Below are 17,369 nucleotides of genomic sequence, written 5' to 3' on the forward strand. Positions count from 1 at the left end.
AAACACGGACTTTGCCTTTCACAATATGCGTCGATACTGAAGAAGAGAAGGACTTGAGGTCCACTGGGCATTCTTGTCAACATGTGACCGTTGATAATCATGTGATATGTCATGTGATGACCAGCGTCACCAACGGCTCCAGAGCTAGACTCCAAGTTGTGAGGCGCATTATTTCCACAGCAGCGGTTACGACGTGATCGCGTTCCATATTGAAGTGACATCCTCGTCCTTGAAGAGCTATACCCCGCGTCATTGTCAAATCCCAAACACCGGCCCCCACCTAAGACTACTGCAGCGAGCGCGCGAAGCACAAAGCATTTACGCAAAACCGCAGGTCCAATACACCTATCCAGCACAGTTTTAATTATGTCGTCGGTCTCCCCTTCAAAGGAACACGATCTTGACCCAGAGGCGCAATCGGGAGAAGAGCAAGACCACATGGACAAAGATCACCACGACGCGCAGGGACACCAAGGCGAGTTTGAGGTGAAGGAGCAAGATCGGTGGCTTCCGATTGCCAATGTGGCTCGTATCATGAAGCTTGCGCTTCCTGACAACGCGAAAATCGCAAAAGAAGCCAAGGAATGCATGCAGGAATGCGTGAGCGAGTACATCTCATTTATCACAAGTGAAGCCTCGGAGAAATGCCAGCAGGAGAAGCGCAAAACAGTCAACGGCGAAGACATCCTATTCGCCATGACTTCGCTTGGCTTCGAGAATTACGCTGAAGCACTCAAGATCTACCTATCCAAGTACCGTGAAACCCAGTCTGCGCGCGGCGACAATCAGAGACCCCCAAGCGCTGGCTATGGAGCTGGAGGACCTGTCGGTGGCCCCGCCGGAGGTGGACCTGGACTAGCTCGTCCGACGGGCTTCCCCAATCCTGAAGGCACAAATCCTATGTCGAACCTCAGCCTTGACCCGTCCGAGCAAGACGCCTCTGCCTACGGCTATCCGCCCATAGTCGGCCAGCCTCACAACGGCGCAGGCGGCGAGTCATACTAGTGGATGATGTGAAGGGGTCGGCTGACGGACGCTGCGCCTAGTTTCAATATTGGCTACATGTCCTGGAGATTACCGACGATGTTGATTTCAACGGAGGTCTGAGATGTTTCAGCTAGGGGTCTCGGACCTCAGCAATGTGATGAGAATGGCGGAGTGTTGAGTTTGCATACCCGTGGACACCAGCCTAAGATAACTTGAAGAAATACTGTAATTGATGCCTAACTCAAACTTGAAGATTTGTACGAACTTACCTAAATACCTCCGTAATATGAATAATACCTTTGAAGATGTTAATAAAATAGTCCTCATTGCTAGGAAGATCCACTTCCGATGTAAAATATCAGGAGTTCTGATACTATTTAACATCATCTCCATACCGGCCGAACCGCACGTGAAAGAGTCTGGAGTTTTTGCGGGGAAAAAAGGTACCGTTCATCTGCGTATCGGCGTATTTTTGACCTATCTATTGGTTTATTACCACGACCTGGCCACCTGGAGAATAAAACCTCTCACATTTCCTCCCCCAATAACTCACTTTCATCAGCCTCATATGTATCTGCAAAGATGAAATTCACCATCACTTTTGCCCTGGCAGCTCTACTGAGCACTGCCGCTGCTCAAGGCCTGGGCGATCTGCCCGACTGCTCGGTATGTGTTTACAGTCAAACATACAACTATGCCAAATGTACCGCCTGCTAAAGAAGCCATTGCATAGAAAACCTGTGCTACAGGTTCAATCCCCCAGAGCTGCGGCATTGATTTCAAGTGCATCTGCGAGTCCAAGTCCTTCCTGGACGATGTCGCCTGCTGCATCGCCGATAAATGCTCCAAGGCTGACCAAGACAGTATGTTCTCTTCCTTTCCCTCCATGCCCAATTGAGTACACAAGTGCGGGATTATTCCAAAATGACTACGCACAATGGATGGCGGAACATGTACATTGGGCTGATATGTTACGCTTCACCACAGCAACCATCAAGGTCGCCAAGTCAATCTGTGCCCGCGGAGGTGTGACCGACCTGCCCGCCGAGGTGGTCTGCTCGAGCAGTAAATCCAGTACCAGTACCAGTACCAGCTCCAGCTCCAGCTCCAGCTCCAGCTCCAGCTCCAGCTCCAGCTCCAGCTTGACCGAGACTGGAACCAAGTCTAGCACTGAGACCTCGAGTGCGACGAAGACTTCGGATTCGACTACTGCGACCAGTACCAACGCTTCTACTGCTTCCTCGAACAGTGCCTCGTCCGTCTCTGCTGCGGCGACTAGCACTGGTGTCGCTGCTCTTGCCCACAAGGATTCTTCGCTCGTGGCCGCTGCTGGTGCTGCGGCGGCGTTCGCCATTCTGATCTAGCATGAGGCGTGCTAGTGATTTCAGGGGCTGGTACGTTTGGCGGCATTGAAATATCGTGATGAGGATGGAATGAATGGAAACACGAAAATGGCTTGGGATGCACCTGTGTCTTATTTTATCCATGATATAATTTTAATTGACCGGGTACACGGTGTGTCTAAATGCCATCGCTTTTCAATGGCGGGGGGATATTTCAAGTTAATAATACACTCATAGAAAGTATTACCGAGGAACCTGTGGAAGTGCTCAATTCTCGCGGGTATCCTCCAGCAGCTTGGTCAGGCGTTCCTGGCGCTCCTCGCGGAGAGTAGCGAAAGTCTGTAGAGTAGCACATTAGCATGAAAAACAGCCAACAGGGTCAATCCTGCCCGATTGATATATTCCCACTTACCCAGAACCAGAACATCATTTCGAAGAAAGCAAAGGTGAAGACCACCCTGTTCTTCAGGCGATCCAGACCTCCAACAGCCGCTGCGCTTGTGTAAGACGAGGCCAGGTGGTCACCTCTGCCTTGATAGATAAAGAACGCAATTCCGGCATACACGGCAAAGCGACAAGCAGCAACGGCGACCCAGACGCTCCAGTAAATTGTCAAGGAATTAGTGATATATTCGGGCAAACGCTGTAGCACCTGCAGATCCTCGGCGGGGAGGTTGCCATTTCGCAGGGGCCGGATATAAGGGAGAGCTTCATCGAGAGCTTCGTGGAAGGGGATGTTGGACAGTATGACGACGTCGGTAAGGGCCTCGACGAAGATGAGGATGGCACAGAAGGTGAAAGGGGATTGTTGCGGGCTGGACAGGGATGGAAAGTCCTGTATCATGGGTGTTAGCAGTCAAAATCAACTCTAATAGGAAGTTCCATTGCCCATATGGTAGAAATGGACATGTGAATCGGGCTTGTTGATGTGGACATACAATCTTCAAGGCCTCTCCTATCATAAACACCAGATCACAGTCGGTGATCACCTCGGGGCTCTTGATCAGATAGCCGGCGATCACAATCAGAAACACGGCATGTGCCTGGAGAAGAAGCTTGGATGAAAGTAAAACCATGGTGGGCGAGTCACAATGGCACAAGTTTGTGGACAAGAGGAAGTTCCAAAAGTACAGATAGAAATAAATAAATGACTTGGAGTTGGTCCGAGTGTTGGCCGCAACACATGTGGGGAAAAAGCAGCTCCGGTCGAGATATCCCCCACCAACACAACAACTGCGATGATTGGATCTGATTTACGACTTGATGCCTGCTGATTATTGAACTGCGTGGATTACTAGTGGAACATCGCCCAGTTCCTATCATACTACATAGTGGTCCAACCCCCATCCTCTACAATGACCGACCCAAACCCAACCTTCAACACAGAGCGCCATGTCAAATACTACCTCCGATGCTTGAAGACCTTCCTCCCGTCCGCCTACACTTCCAATGACTCTAATCGTATGCTCCTTGCCTACCTGACCCTCTCGGGATTGGATGTGCTCGGCGTTCTCCAAAGCAAAACCACACCGGAGGAAAGACAAGGGTACATCAACTGGCTTTACCACTGCCAGGTGCCTTCGGGCGGATTCCGTGGCTTCCCAGGTACAGATTTTGGGCCAGGGAAGCGAAATAAGGATAATGAAGCCTGGGATCCAGCGAATGTTCCCGCGACATTCTTTGCGCTAGTCAACTTGCTCATCCTCGGCGATGACCTGTCGCGTGTCAAGCGACGGGAGTGTCTTGAGTGGCTTCCTAAAGTCCAACGCGCCGATGGGAGTTTTGGTGAGCTTGTTGGTCCTGAGGGATGTGTAGGGGGACCTCGTGATTTACGATACTGCTGTTGTGCTGCCGGTATACGATATGTTCTGCGCGGGCGGAGTGAGACGGGGCTTGACGGTGTACCGGATATCGATGTCCCAGGTTTTGTTTCTTTTATACAGGCATGCCAGGTATGTGGAGTCCTTGAGGTTTTTTCTGCGATTGGGACACTGACACAGTATGGCGAAACAGACGTACGACGGCGGCATGGCTGAGTCTCCTTTCTGTGAATCGCATAGTTTGTGTCTCCCTTTCCACCACCTGGATCATCTAACAACCGACAGGTGGACACACGTATTGCGCGGTCGGGTCTCTGGACTTCTTGCGCCGGACCTCAAATGATCTAGAATCAGTGCCCCTTCTATTGGCAGGCTCCAATCAATTCGAGGGTTTGGTTACATGGCTGGCTTCAAGGCAAACCGCCCAGCTGGAGGAACCCGAGGAAGACGAAGATTATGAACAGCTTGAGGTGACAGAGACGGGATCTATCGATGATAGAGTCCGCAGGTTACCCAATATTGAACCCCTTGGGGCCGACACAATACCATGCGCCGGGTTCAATGGCCGGTGCAATAAATATGCAGATACATGCTATTCATTCTGGAACGGAGCGACACTGATGGTACGTGGCCCTCTAGCTAGTAGTGAGTGTCTACTAACGCGAATATCAGATGCTGGACCGGTATTCAGTGGTCGATAGAGATCGCAATCGTCGATACTTGCTCGAAAAGACCCAACATCTTATCGGTGGATTTGGAAAGGGGCCCGGGGATCCTCCTGGTAAGGCGATAGTATTCTGATATCGAGACTGCGTTGCTGACCAAACCTATAGACCTTCTTCACTCATACTTTGGCATGGTGTCCCTGGCTTTCCAGGGTGAGGTGGGACTCAGCGCCGTCGATCCCACGATGGGTTCCAGTGAACGCACGGTCCGACATCTTGAATCGCTGCCTTGGTGGCAATCATGAAGTATAACATGCCTGTAATATGACGATGGTTCAGCCATTCCACCAATTGGCTCATGTCAGCACACATCAGCCAATAGGTGTCGACTAAATTAATTGGGCGTCGGTGTACATCGTACGTTGTACATGTACCGTCCACAAGTAAGGGTTGAATCTTAGGCCGTAAGGCAGTGACAACATATTCTCCTACCTACAACGCAAGATGATGGCGATCGTGATCAGTTTGGTGCTTCACCATGGAGGGGATTCTAGCCAATTAAGTCACATACCTCTGAAGCAGGTAATTTGCACAGCGTCAGCGATTCCTAAATAGGAACGGAGTCTACGGAGTAATGTATATTGTATCTGGTATAACTATTGCACATAAAGATAATAATAGCAGACTCCAAGGAAAAAAAAGGAGAACCAAGTGCCGAGTTCTCCACACGGTCCACGTTCCCGTTGACGTCTTGGAATCTTCCAAGGCCTTTGTATGCAATTTCCCTTATCCTTTCATCATTTGCGGTGTTACTCTATTTCTCCGGCCATCTTTCCGAGCCCCCAGCTACCCCTTTCTAAAACTTCTCGACCTCCACTCCGCTCATACCGTTTATCCGCGCATCTCGTGTCCCGTTGAATGGCCCCGGCACAACTATTTCCAGTCAACCCCTTGACGCGCAGAGACTCTCTTGACGACATTGGCAATCATAACATATGCCGCCCCGAACAAGAGCGGGGGTTCAAAGCCAGAAACAAAAGGAGAAGGTGCGTCATCAGGGATGCGACATAGGGAGCTCCACCGGGTTTCCTTTGTTCGAGCCTTGCGCAGAGTCCGTGGAAATATGGCTAACTCGGAATTCTCGACAGCTTGCCAACTCCTATAATGAGCTCCTTGAGTAAGCGATCTTGCTTCCGGTCTGGATGGTCAGTTGCGCTAACGTGGTGCTTCTCTACAGGGAGTTCTCCTCCAAGGATCTTCGGACTGTAGGAAATTATACATTGGGGCGGCTAATTGGGAAAGGTTCCTTCGGCAAGGTCTATCTCGCCACGCACAAGCTCACCAATGGCTCCAAGGTAGGTCATATCATACAAACAAAGTTGTGGGGGCAAGGCTGATCAAGTTCGCAGGTGGTACTCAAATCGTCCAGCAAGGAGGACACCAATCTCGTGCGCGAGATCCATCACCACCGCCAATTCCTCCACCCTCATATCGCGCGCCTATACGAAGTGGTGGTAACTGAGAGCCTCGTTTGGCTTGTGCTAGAGTATTGTCCTGGTACGTCGGCTTGCGCATGGCAGACGCATAGAGAAACATACTGACAAAGCTCGGTTCTAGGCGACGAACTTTACAACTACCTCCTTCGACACGGCCCCCTACCGGTAGAGAAAGTGAAGCGCATATTTACACAATTGGTTGGAGCGGTCGCCTACGTCCACAGTAAATCCTGTGTGCATCGCGACTTGAAACTGGAAAACATATTACTGGATAAACAAGAGAACGTCAAGCTATGCGATTTTGGGTTCACGCGTGAATATGAAGGCAAGGCTAGCTATCTTCAGACATTCTGCGGGACGATATGCTATAGCGCGCCCGAGATGCTCAAGGGGGAGAAATACGCGGGCGAAAAAGTGGATGTATGGAGCTTGGGGATCATTCTATATGCGCTTTTGGCAGGCGAGCTGCCGTTTGACGACGATGACGACCAAATCACCAAAAAGCGGATTCTGTCGGACGAGCCGACCTTCAACGGAAAGTTCACGGACGATGCCAAGGCTCTGGTCAGTCTCCTATTGTCCAAACGGCCTTTGATTCGACCCAGTCTAGACGAGATCCTGGCTCATCCTTTCCTTGCGGAACATGCTCCTCAACAACTTGCAATCCTGAAAATCCCAAGACCATCGCCATTTACTACGCCACTGGAGAAGACTACCTTGCAGCGGATGAAAAGCGCTGGGGTCAATATTGACGAGGTCATTGAAAATGTCTTGGCTCAGCGGTGCGACCCACTGGCTGGCTGGTGGGCCCTGCTGATTGAAAAGGAACAAAGGAAGGAAAGAAAGAGAGAGCGCAAGCGTCGGGAGCGGGATGCTGAAGCAAAAAACATTCGTCGTCTGAGCGCTACCAGCAGTCGCCTAGAAAAGCGATCATCGGCTTTAATGGAGGTGGAGGAAGAAGGCATGGGGTTGCGCGATCGTGGGAGACGGGATAGAAGAAGCTTACCATCCCAGTTGGCAGTGCCAGATCTTCCTGCGCTTCCTGAACCGCTCCCTGTATTCCCAATTGAGGTGACCACGCCACCATTGCCGCTCGACAAAGATTCTATACGATCCCACAACTCGACGCGACGTCGCCCAGTGCCTCCGCCAAAAGACAGGCGGCGATCACGGCCCAGCATACTGCATGTTAGCGCATCACAGCCGGAGTTGACACAACATCATGGCATCTTCCGGCGTCGCACTAGTCGGCGTCACCAGTATCCGATACTCAGCCAACTAGCATCTCTCAAGCATTGGTTTGTAGAGTCGGCGAAAAGAGCGCGGTCTCCCCATGCCAAATCGACGAGCTCGCGGAAGTTTCTTTCTGAAAAGTTGAGCCCGGCTAAGAGTCAAGATACTGGGAAACCCCCTGCGCCTTTATCGTCCCCAGCAAGCGAGGTCGCAGGGGAGGATGTTGTTACACCCAGCCAGGCCAAACGAGCCTCCAACTCTAGCAGCCTCGCTCCTAGCAGTGCCTCATACCGCCAAAACCGCCACTCTTACCCTCACCAGCCGCGCCCATTGAACACCAGTCATAATAGTCATCGAAACTCTCTCTCGCCCTCACCTATCACCCCACGCGGGTCCTATCGGCGTTCATCGGCCGGACTCCGAGGTCGCAAATCCACATCCTCCTCGGTATCATCGATCCGCAGCATTCACCACGCTCGTGCTCACTCCAAGGCCTCTTCGATTTCCTCCAACAGCGTAGATACTATCTCAACACCCACTGCCAGAGCCTCCAGGTCGCCTCACTCATCTATCAAAGTACTGCCCACCACTCCAGGCGCCTCATCCCGCTTTCCGAGCAATATTCGGTTGGTAAGAGGGCCAGGCGGAGCACCTCGAGAGTTCGGTGACCACTTAGGTCAGATGCCGTCGTCGTTTAACGAGGCGGTACCAGGGCCACTACTCTACTCGCCCTCTTCAAGTCTGGTGTTTGCAAGGCGAAAGAGATCTCTCTTCAAGGGTCCTATGATCCATACCACCAACTTGATGGTGTCTGGTGGGATAGCCAACTCCTCTATGCCGGGTCAGCCAGTGGATACCAGCGGGCCTGACCTCGCACCAGGGCGGCCTGCTGCACGCAAGAGCCAAATTATCGAGGAAGAGGAAGATGTCGAAGGAATTGAGGAAGAAATTGAAGAAGTCGATGAGTTCGAAGAACCTACTACACCAGGAGGTTTCTTTACCCCCGATGAGCACCCAGCCGAGACCGAATCTCCCTCAAGCGGCAGAACGCCATTTGATCCTATCCTAAACCTTGATACCAGTCCCCTTCGGCCTCCTCGCTCCTCCTCTTTGCGCTCGCCGTCCGATACCCCAGACAAGATCGGCATCGCCGAATAATACTTTACCCGACAGCTTCCTTGCAATTTCCCATATTTGCATTAGATTCGGGTGTTCTTTGTCCATCCCACGATCCCTTATTCCTATGTTTGTTAGACGATAGAGCTTTTATACCCCCACTTACACAGCGTGTTTCTTTTTCGTTTCCCTTTACTTGTCTCTTTTTCGGCATAATTCGATCCACCGTTGGACCTATGCCTCTCCCTCTCTTGCGCTCTTTTCCTTCACATTTCCTAGCTTCGTGAAGCGCTTTCTCTTCCCTACTTCTCCTTGCTCCTCGATGATTCGACTCTCGCTTGATTTTAATGTCTTTTGCATAGAATTCCCCTGTCTCATAGAACTCTGTTTCATATCATATTGCTGGATTGATCAGCAACAAAATACTTGCATGATGAAATTGCATAGACCTATCCACTTTGATAATCCCCGAGAGTTCAGCTTGCTCTATTGCACGATGAACTACCTGTACCACAAAATAACCGGTGGGCTGGCCCACGTGAGCTCCATTGTCATGGCTCTAGGGTGGATCGTTCCTTTTTTTTGGTGATGCGAAAAACTATCTGATAACGTTGAGTGTGAACTAGCGGTATTCTATATGACATGGTAGGATTGTTGCTAAAGACAAAGAATAGTACAATTTAATGTTGATCAATTGAAGGATAAATACAATCGTAGGCCTGACATATTAGATTGGTAGTATATGATTATAATATCAATATCAAAGAGGCCAACGACATGGACTAATATATTGTTGAGGCCTTTGTGCCTAAGGCGAATAACCTCTTCCTCAATCTTCTCTCATCTCTCTCTCCCTCTCAGTCAATTTCCCTCAGTCAACGGCCCAGCTCGATTCATATCCCTTCCCTTTTGACTTCTCTTCGTATATTTATACATTAAAGATTACTCTTGCCTTCACTCAGGCCTTTGGTGAGTTGTGACAAGCCTGTCCATGGGCCCGACTACAACGGTGTTTGGTATCATTCGGAATCCGGCATCGGAGGGATGTCATGAAATCTCACTCTCATTTCCAACCACCCGGCTGGGAGTTGTCAATAATTATCTCAAGACTTCTACCACCTGAGTATCGAAGCGGTGCACACACTCATTCAAGAGTGACATCCTAGTATCGACCGCACGTCTCATCAATGGACAGATCAGCTTCCATGAGTGGTCTACCACGATGTCTGAACCGTCTCACTCTTTAGCGTCCAGGCTCCAATAATATCATATTCATAAGACTGTCATCTTTTATGGGGGTCTCTACCTTTACGATATCATCCCTCTCCAAGGAAATTATCCTCTATATGAGAGATTTTATCTCATAACGGTGACGACTCTGACGTTAGTTTCCTTATATCCTACCATGTTGCCTTGTTCTATCTAACGTTTATACAGTGGTCCATCACACAGTTAGCGACATTATCCAGGGACCAATAATACCACCCGGTCCTTGGCCTGTTTATTCGCATTCAAAAGGCTACAGTAACATCGACACCCCATTTGAATGAGTCTCCTGGAAAAGAGCATCTAAGCGACGAGGCTGTTGATGAGCGAAAGATTTATGCGTTCGCTAGCTCACTGCTAAGAGGAGCTTGCCAATTGCCCACGCTTTATATATATGTTAGCTTCTCGGGAACGAAACTTCCGGAATTGTTGCTGTGGAAATGAGAAGGGAAGAGAAAGCGCTCAATGCAGGGATCTTGACGAAACGCGGACATTCACCCAGGCCTTTGGCAACCTGGGAGTTCGGCTTGCTCTGCCACAAATTGACTAGTTGCAACTACTGGGAAGACTTTCCATTTCCGCAAGATCTCGAATGACTTCAAGGTAGGTTATCCTCAATTCGTGATGGCTATTATCCTATCTAATCTATATCAGTGGTCGTCGGTATATGTTTTGGAATATGTTTGGATGTGCGTTCGTGTAGCATTTCCAGGCCGCTTGGACTTCTCGTTCATATATTCTACCGTGCCGCTATCATATCCCCTGCATACTCGGAGGAGAGCTTATGTCAATCCCACTAGTAAGAGATATCCGGTGATAGCGCCCCCTTTAAGACCGTCGACGAGGATAATAAAATGGAGGACTTGATTGATTAGCTTTTATATCTGGTATCAATTTTGCTCTTTTCCTTTCTCATTTTATGGTACCCTTTTCCATTTGAGCTTTGAAAAGATTATCGATAGCTTACGCTTACGTCTATGGCTTCTGGATACTCACATTATTTATGGTCATCGCCCGTTACTCTATAAAGAGAATAATCCTGAGCATGTAAATCTAAGCAAGATACTAACATCCATTATCCATTAACCATTACCCTAGAGGATATACTGAAAGCAGAGCGAATAGCAACCATTCACCGCTCTAAATGAACGGCTTGGTGCTTCTCATCATCAATATCATGAGAGTCCATAACAGCCTCCTCGTCTTTAATATTCTGACTCTCAAGACCAACATCACTCCCGCCGATCCTATCCACGGTATCAGTATACGACGGAACAAAATTCACAGCAATAGCGTAAGTCCAAGCGACGACCATAAACTGCAACCAGCATTAGCCACCGATCTAACAGCGTAGATACGGAAACGAAAAAAAGAAACCCCCATCCAAGAGCAGAACATACCATAGTCGGAACAATAAACGCGAATCCCGTATTATCATGCATATCAGCAACATGACCCAGAATAGGTGGCACCACAGCACCCCCAGAAACACCAGCAACAATAAACCCAGAGCCGCGCTTATAATGGCGTCCGAGGCCACGGATCCCCAGCGCCATGATCGTCGGAAAACAAACAGACTCAAAGAAGAGCGTCATGAACAGCATAGCGAGACCGACCTGCTTGGTCTGCGTGACCGACGCAGCGAGGAACGCTACCGTGCACGTTAAATATAGCAGGAAGACCCAGCGCGCCCGCACAAATTTCATAATTCCCGAGCCGAGGAATCTGCCGACTGCGAATGCGCCCTGCGCACCGGCGAGATACTTCGCTGCTGTTGCGCTAGATGTACCTGGCCAGGTATCCTTGACGTAGTTGATGAAGTAGCCTGCGATAGCGACTAAGGGAAGAGTTAGCTTGTTGGCATATCAAGAGAGAAGTATAGGATGAAGGGTGGTAGGAAACGCACCCTGCGCGCCTGTATACGTGAACTGCGCTAGTGTCGCATGGAAAAGCTTGTATTGTTTCCAGAAAGGCTTATCATGCACATCCACGTGCGTCTGCGCCACCTGGAAGGCCATGTCCTCGTCGGTGACTTCGGGGATATTGGAGAGGAAGAATACACCGGCGAGCAAGAAGACGAAGACACCGATAGCGAGGTAGACCCATTGCACGCGCTGCAGGGCTGCTACATCGTCCTCTGTCTCGGTGAAGAAGACATAAGAGCCCAGCACGGGGCCGACGACTGTGCCGATTGCATTGAAGGCCTGGGCAAAGTTGATTCTGATCTCAGAGTAGCGGGGCGGACCGCAGACTAGACAGATTCAAAGAGGCATATATTAATGTCTATGCGTAATTATCTGTAGAGCATATGAATGTCTTACCGGTTAGGTAGGGATTAGCCGCTGTCTCAAGAGACCCCAGTCCCGACCCAATGACTAATGTGGCACCACAGAAGCCGCCGAAGGATTGGTTTAAACCTGCGGGCCACATGCACAGGGCTCCGATACCGTATAGGCACAGACCAAAGATGAAGACGGTCTTGTAGCCGTAGTTGCGGAGGATCCAGTTTGCGTAGCCGAGGGAGGCTAGGGGGTATGCGCTGGGTTTTGTTAGAGCGGTATCTTTTTTTATAATACATATGTGTTATCGAGAGATTCCATACCCAAAGTAGGCTGCTTGAAGACCAGCTGAGCGGCCACGGTCGATATGTAGGGTTTTCTGGAAATGTGAGTTGAGGGTGTCCAGCAAACCATACGCAAAGCCCTAATTGAAGTCTTAGTAGGAGGACTAGCTATAAACGAGATACCGTAACATACCCATAAGAAGAACAAGGTCGTGACTAGAGTCAAGGGCCACAGACTCTGTCGTAGAGTCAGAGTAGCAGCAGAAGTAGTCGCGCGATTATCAACACGCAAGCCCGAACGGCTTTTGAGGAATTCCTTGACGCCCATAGTTCTCGGTATATAATAAAGACAAGTAGAATAAAGTTATCGAATGAACTAAAGAGCCAAACGGCCAAATGGGGTATTTAAATAGAAAACGAAACAAGGTGACACCCTGATTTCTCTACAAGTCACCCTTTTCCCCAAGTCCGGGGAAAGCCAGACGATCCCTGGGGAAAGACCAGCAACGTCCAATTACAAGTCAGAACACGGAGTTTCACCGAGGATCGAAGGTCACTTTGATTTTCCCCGCTATACACCCCTGGCGAGGTGGCGTCAGCGTTGCATGGTTGTTTTAACGCTATTCATATTTAGGCTATGCGGGTTATTCTCTCCCGTGTCTGGTGGAAATGCCACACCGAGCTATATTGAGTTAGTCTTGCTTTACTATCATAAATAGTAGTCTAGATGACATCCTAGGGACTATCATGCATCCTCCTATTGGTTCATGAGAGATATAGATGATGATCACTTTGATAGCCGTAGACAAAAGCCGTGTCTATTACAGGATCACATGATCCATATATCATCCATCTCGTTCCAATGTTGGAAAGGGATCTCCAAGCTAGACGAGGGCGTGGAATCAAGGGACAAACAGGGCAAGATCGACTCATCTTCGAATAAAGCTAGTTTATCTACGAAGACACAGTACATATTGTCCTACTGTCCACAAATACAACAATCGCAGGTTGTAATCTTTCATTCGGCTGATCTATGGGCGTCCATGATAGCATGTCATAAGTAATTCACGCACTCTCGTATTCAATGCGTGGCAAATATCTAGCCAATCAGGCAAAATCTATCTCTATTACACACCGGTTAGTTAGCTCCTGCGCAGGCAGATATCTAGGAGGGTAGGGTCCTATTTAGACCCATCCTTTATGCCCGCTTGGGCTTACCGACGGTACCGCTCTGGGCGACCGGGTTGACGGCTTTCGTGTTGTAAAGACGACGCTCGGCCAACTTAAGGACCTCGTCAATCAAGCTGGAATGTGGATTAGTAGGATATTCTTTCAGGATTAAGGAGAATTGACACTTACATCACAGGTGCACTGATCACCAACACTGCCTGCCATTCATTCCAGTCCATGGGCAGAATCGAGAACAGGTTCTGGAGGAAGGGAATGTAGAGGATGGCAAAGTGAAGGAGCATGGACAGAGTGATAGCGTAGATAAGCATGGGGTTGTTGCCCAGGAAGAAAGTCAGGAGGGACTCGCTCGAGGAAAGGGCGTTCATGGCGTTGAGCATCTCAATCACCACGAGGATGGAAAGAGACACGGTGGAGGCAGATTTGCCCATATCGTTGCTGAACATTTCGCAGCCAATCTCGGGGAACTGAGAGGCACACTTGTGGTAATGGGACTGAATTGGCCTGGTTAGCAACACAATTAATACCTGGAAACTTTAGAGACTTACCAATTGCCAGAAAGATATGCCAGGTCCATCGGGGTTGTAGACAAACCACCAGACGTAACCAAAGACGGTGGCAGCACCAACGTAGATGCCGACAACCATGTAGCGGAACAACAACCAGCCGCCAACAAGGGGCTCGTCGCGACGGCGGGGAGGGCGATTCATCACATCGTGGTCCGGAGGGTTGAAGGACAGAGCAGTGGCAGGCAGACCGTCGGTAACAAGGTTGACCCACAACAGTTGAACGGGAATCAGAGCCTCGGGCATTCCAAGGGCAGCAGTCAGGAAGATAGAGACGACCTCTCCAATGTTGGAAGAAATCAGGTAACGGATGAACTGTTGAGTGTTGCTGTAGATAGAACGACCTTCCTCGACAGCGACGGTGATGGTAGCGAAGTTGTCATCAGCCAAGACCATGTCAGAGGCCATCTTGGCCACATCGGTTCCGGTGCCCATGGCCACGCCAATGTCAGCCTTCTTGAGAGCGGGGGCGTCATTGACACCGTCACCAGTCATAGCGACGACGTGGTTCAAAGACTGGAGGAGATCAACAAGCCTGGACTTGTGGGTAGGCTCAGTGCGAGAGAAAAGGGAAGCGGCCTGAACGGCCTGCACCTGTTCACTTTCACTAAGAGCGTCGAATTCACGGCCCGTGTAGCTCTTGCCCGTGAGATCCTCGTCGGCGCCGAACACACCAATGGAGCGACAGATAGACTCGGCGGTATTGCGGTTATCACCGGTGATGACGATAACACGGATTCCGGCGGCGTGGCACTTCTTGATAGAATCGGCAACCTCAGGTCGAGGGGGGTCCAACATTCCGACAAGACCAATGAGAGTCATGTTCTGTTCTAGCTTGGTATAGTCCTCGGTGGTGGTGGCGTTCTTCAGGGGGGGGTTTCCAGAGACACCGTCAACACTTGCGATGGCCATGACACGGAGGCCACGGTTACCATACTCAACAACTTCCTCGGAAAGAAGCTTCAAGTGGTTCTGAGTCACAGGAACGCGAGATCCATTGGCGCCTTGAATAACGTGCGAGCAACGGTCCAGGATGCTTTCAGGGGCACCCTTGACCAGCAACTTTTGTGCCTCGCCTTCGCCAACGAGAACAGACATACTCTTGCGGTCACGGGAGAACTCATAGGTGGCCTTGATGGGAAGACGGGACTCGTAGTGAGCGCTGGCGGCATGCAATTTTTCGGATGTAGGGAGGCGACGAAGCTTTTGGTTCAAGGCGATGTCGGTGGATCCAATTTTCTCAACCAGAGTACGCAGGGCGCCTTCAGTGGGCTCACCGATGCTGGAGAAGACTCCGCTCTTGGCATCGTGGGAAAGAGTAGCGCCGTTGCAAAGGGCAGCAACCTCGGCCAGTTGTGCGACGGTCGATGAAGAAACGGCCAGGTTCTCGACAACATTGCCATTCTGGGTGAGCTTGCCCTCAGGAGTGAAAGTAGTGCCTTCGACGTCAATTTCCTCGAATCCAGTGCCAGAGCTGGTCAGGTAAACAACCTTCTCGACGCTCATCTGGTTAGTAGTCAAGGTTCCGGTCTTGTCAGAGCAAATCACGCTGCAGCTGCCAAGGGTCTCGACAGAGGGAAGAGACCGGACGACTGCGTTCTTTTGAGCCATCTTGCGGGTACCCAGAGCCAGACAGGTGGTAATGACCACTGCCAGACCCTCTGGGATAGCCGCCACACCAAGAGAGACAGCAATCTTCAGATAGTAGATAGCTCCCTTAGTCCAGCCACCGAACGCGGGGTCATTGAAGTTCTCATAGTTGATAACCCAAACCAGGACACAGATGATGGTAATAACCTTGGCGAGCATGTCACCGAAGTCGTTCAGCTTCTTTTTCAAGGGGGTCGGCTCGGAGATCTGGGAAGTGATGCTCTCGTGGATATCTCCAATGGCAGTCGAGCTACCGGTCAATACGACCAGAGCCGTAGCGTGGCCGTTGACAACGGTGGTACCAGAGAAAAGCATGTTGATCTGGTCCTGCTTGACGGCCTGCTCATCCTTAATAGCCCGGGTCTCCTTTGCAACACTTTCGCTCTCACCAGTCAGAATAGCCTGGTCGACGCGGAAGCTGTTGCTCTGAATGGCGAGCAGTCGGCAGTCGGCAGGAACACGGTCACCGACAGCAATTTGAATCACGTCTCCGGGAACCAGATCTTCGGCCTTGACCTTTCGCGTCATTCCATCGCGGATAACCTTGGCCTCGTTGGCGGAATATTCCTGGAGAGCTGAAATTGCCTTTTCGGCGCTACTTTCTTGGGTCACTCCGACAACAGCATTGAGGATGAGGATGGTAAGGATCTGTGAACAACAGCAAGCCTCGGTCAGCATAATAGAACACATGGGTATACAAATGCAACGCAGGATATCCAGGCACTTACAACAGCGGGGTCCACAAATGCGGTCCAATCGTCACTCTCTTCAAAGAGAGCTAGCACAAAAGACACGGCGGCCGAGCCAAGGAGGATAAGAACCAATTGGTCCTTGAATTGTTCCAAAATCAGTTCCCACATGGGAGTCGGGGGTTCTTCCGCAATAGCTAAATAAACGGCAGATGTCAGTTTTGGCCATGTCATCATTCTGCAGCGGGGTGGGTACTAACCGTTCGGTCCATACTGTTGTCTGGAATGGAAGACCGCGCTCTGCGACAGACCAGTCTGCTCCGATACCTTGAAGTGCTCCAGCAACTCTGCTGGAGTACGGAGAAAGGCGTTCTCCATGATCGCGACACCCTCAACGGCAATAGGCAGGATCAATTGCAATAGCCGCACTGGTGAGGAATAATAGTCGGGGTAAAGCAGGAAGAAAAAAAAATGGGTGCCTGTTTTTAAGATAGTTACATGCCCGGTGTAACACAGAGTCGGAAAAGAGAAGCAGCCCAAAGCGAGGGACAGGGTTATATTAAAAAAAAGAAGATCCAAAGCAAGCTTGGAAGAAATGAAGATCGACCGAATGGGGAACCTCCAGTGGGGGAAGTCAACGTGTTCTCATCCATTTGATTCCAGGCGCTGAGTAAGCATGGACCTACCTGCGTGGGGAGGGCGCCCCGGGGGTCTACAGGGCTGAAGGCGGGTCACTTGCAATTCTCCGCTTCGTTTTCTCTTCTTTCTCTTCTATCTTTCTTTGATT

At 50.3% G+C, this 17,369-nt stretch overlaps 7 protein-coding genes across 7 annotated transcripts; 4 read left to right on the forward strand and 3 right to left on the reverse strand.

Moving 5' to 3' along the window:
* Positions 1-366: 366 nt before the first annotated feature.
* On the forward strand, positions 367-1,005 carry N7518_006397 (nuclear transcription factor Y subunit beta; the record flags this gene model as incomplete). Its single annotated transcript, XM_057187324.1, has 1 exon — positions 367-1,005. The coding sequence occupies one exon, from the start codon at positions 367-369 to the stop codon at positions 1,003-1,005; it is 639 nt and encodes a 212-aa protein (XP_057039027.1).
* Positions 1,006-1,569: 564 nt separating this feature from the next.
* N7518_006398 (CFEM domain-containing protein) lies at positions 1,570-2,351 on the forward strand (the record flags this gene model as incomplete). The annotated part of the gene is made up of 3 exons (XM_057187325.1): positions 1,570-1,653; positions 1,721-1,850; positions 1,975-2,351. 3 exons carry the CDS (start codon positions 1,570-1,572, stop codon positions 2,349-2,351), a joined length of 591 nt encoding a protein of 196 aa, XP_057039028.1.
* A 246-nt stretch (positions 2,352-2,597) lies between these two features.
* N7518_006399 (uncharacterized protein) lies at positions 2,598-3,660 on the reverse strand (the record flags this gene model as incomplete). Its single annotated transcript, XM_057187326.1, has 4 exons — positions 2,598-2,669; positions 2,743-3,165; positions 3,269-3,563; positions 3,656-3,660. The coding sequence occupies 4 exons, from the start codon at positions 3,658-3,660 to the stop codon at positions 2,598-2,600; spliced, it is 795 nt and encodes a 264-aa protein (XP_057039029.1).
* Positions 3,661-3,685: 25 nt separating this feature from the next.
* cdc43 (protein geranylgeranyltransferase type I subunit CDC43) lies at positions 3,686-5,120 on the forward strand (the record flags this gene model as incomplete). Its single annotated transcript, XM_057187327.1, has 5 exons — positions 3,686-4,282; positions 4,344-4,389; positions 4,436-4,773; positions 4,823-4,931; positions 4,984-5,120. The coding sequence occupies 5 exons, from the start codon at positions 3,686-3,688 to the stop codon at positions 5,118-5,120; spliced, it is 1,227 nt and encodes a 408-aa protein (XP_057039030.1).
* A 690-nt stretch (positions 5,121-5,810) lies between these two features.
* Positions 5,811-8,702, forward strand: N7518_006401 (non-specific serine/threonine protein kinase; the record flags this gene model as incomplete). The annotated part of the gene is made up of 5 exons (XM_057187328.1): positions 5,811-5,861; positions 5,964-5,992; positions 6,053-6,170; positions 6,225-6,372; positions 6,433-8,702. 5 exons carry the CDS (start codon positions 5,811-5,813, stop codon positions 8,700-8,702), a joined length of 2,616 nt encoding a protein of 871 aa, XP_057039031.1.
* Positions 8,703-11,058: 2,356 nt separating this feature from the next.
* Positions 11,059-12,817, reverse strand: N7518_006402 (putative l-fucose permease; the record flags this gene model as incomplete). Its single annotated transcript, XM_057187329.1, has 6 exons — positions 11,059-11,244; positions 11,327-11,763; positions 11,833-12,177; positions 12,248-12,465; positions 12,529-12,629; positions 12,683-12,817. The coding sequence occupies 6 exons, from the start codon at positions 12,815-12,817 to the stop codon at positions 11,059-11,061; spliced, it is 1,422 nt and encodes a 473-aa protein (XP_057039032.1).
* Positions 12,818-13,687: 870 nt separating this feature from the next.
* N7518_006403 (calcium-transporting ATPase) lies at positions 13,688-16,960 on the reverse strand (the record flags this gene model as incomplete). The annotated part of the gene is made up of 5 exons (XM_057187330.1): positions 13,688-13,793; positions 13,849-14,171; positions 14,226-16,541; positions 16,622-16,779; positions 16,843-16,960. The coding sequence occupies 5 exons, from the start codon at positions 16,958-16,960 to the stop codon at positions 13,688-13,690; spliced, it is 3,021 nt and encodes a 1,006-aa protein (XP_057039033.1).
* Positions 16,961-17,369: the final 409 nt, after the last annotated feature.

This window comes from Penicillium psychrosexuale (genome assembly GCF_028828465.1).
Source record: "Penicillium psychrosexuale strain IBT 29551 chromosome Unknown utg000004l, whole genome shotgun sequence".
In the NCBI taxonomy this organism is placed as follows: domain Eukaryota; kingdom Fungi; phylum Ascomycota; class Eurotiomycetes; order Eurotiales; family Aspergillaceae; genus Penicillium; species Penicillium psychrosexuale.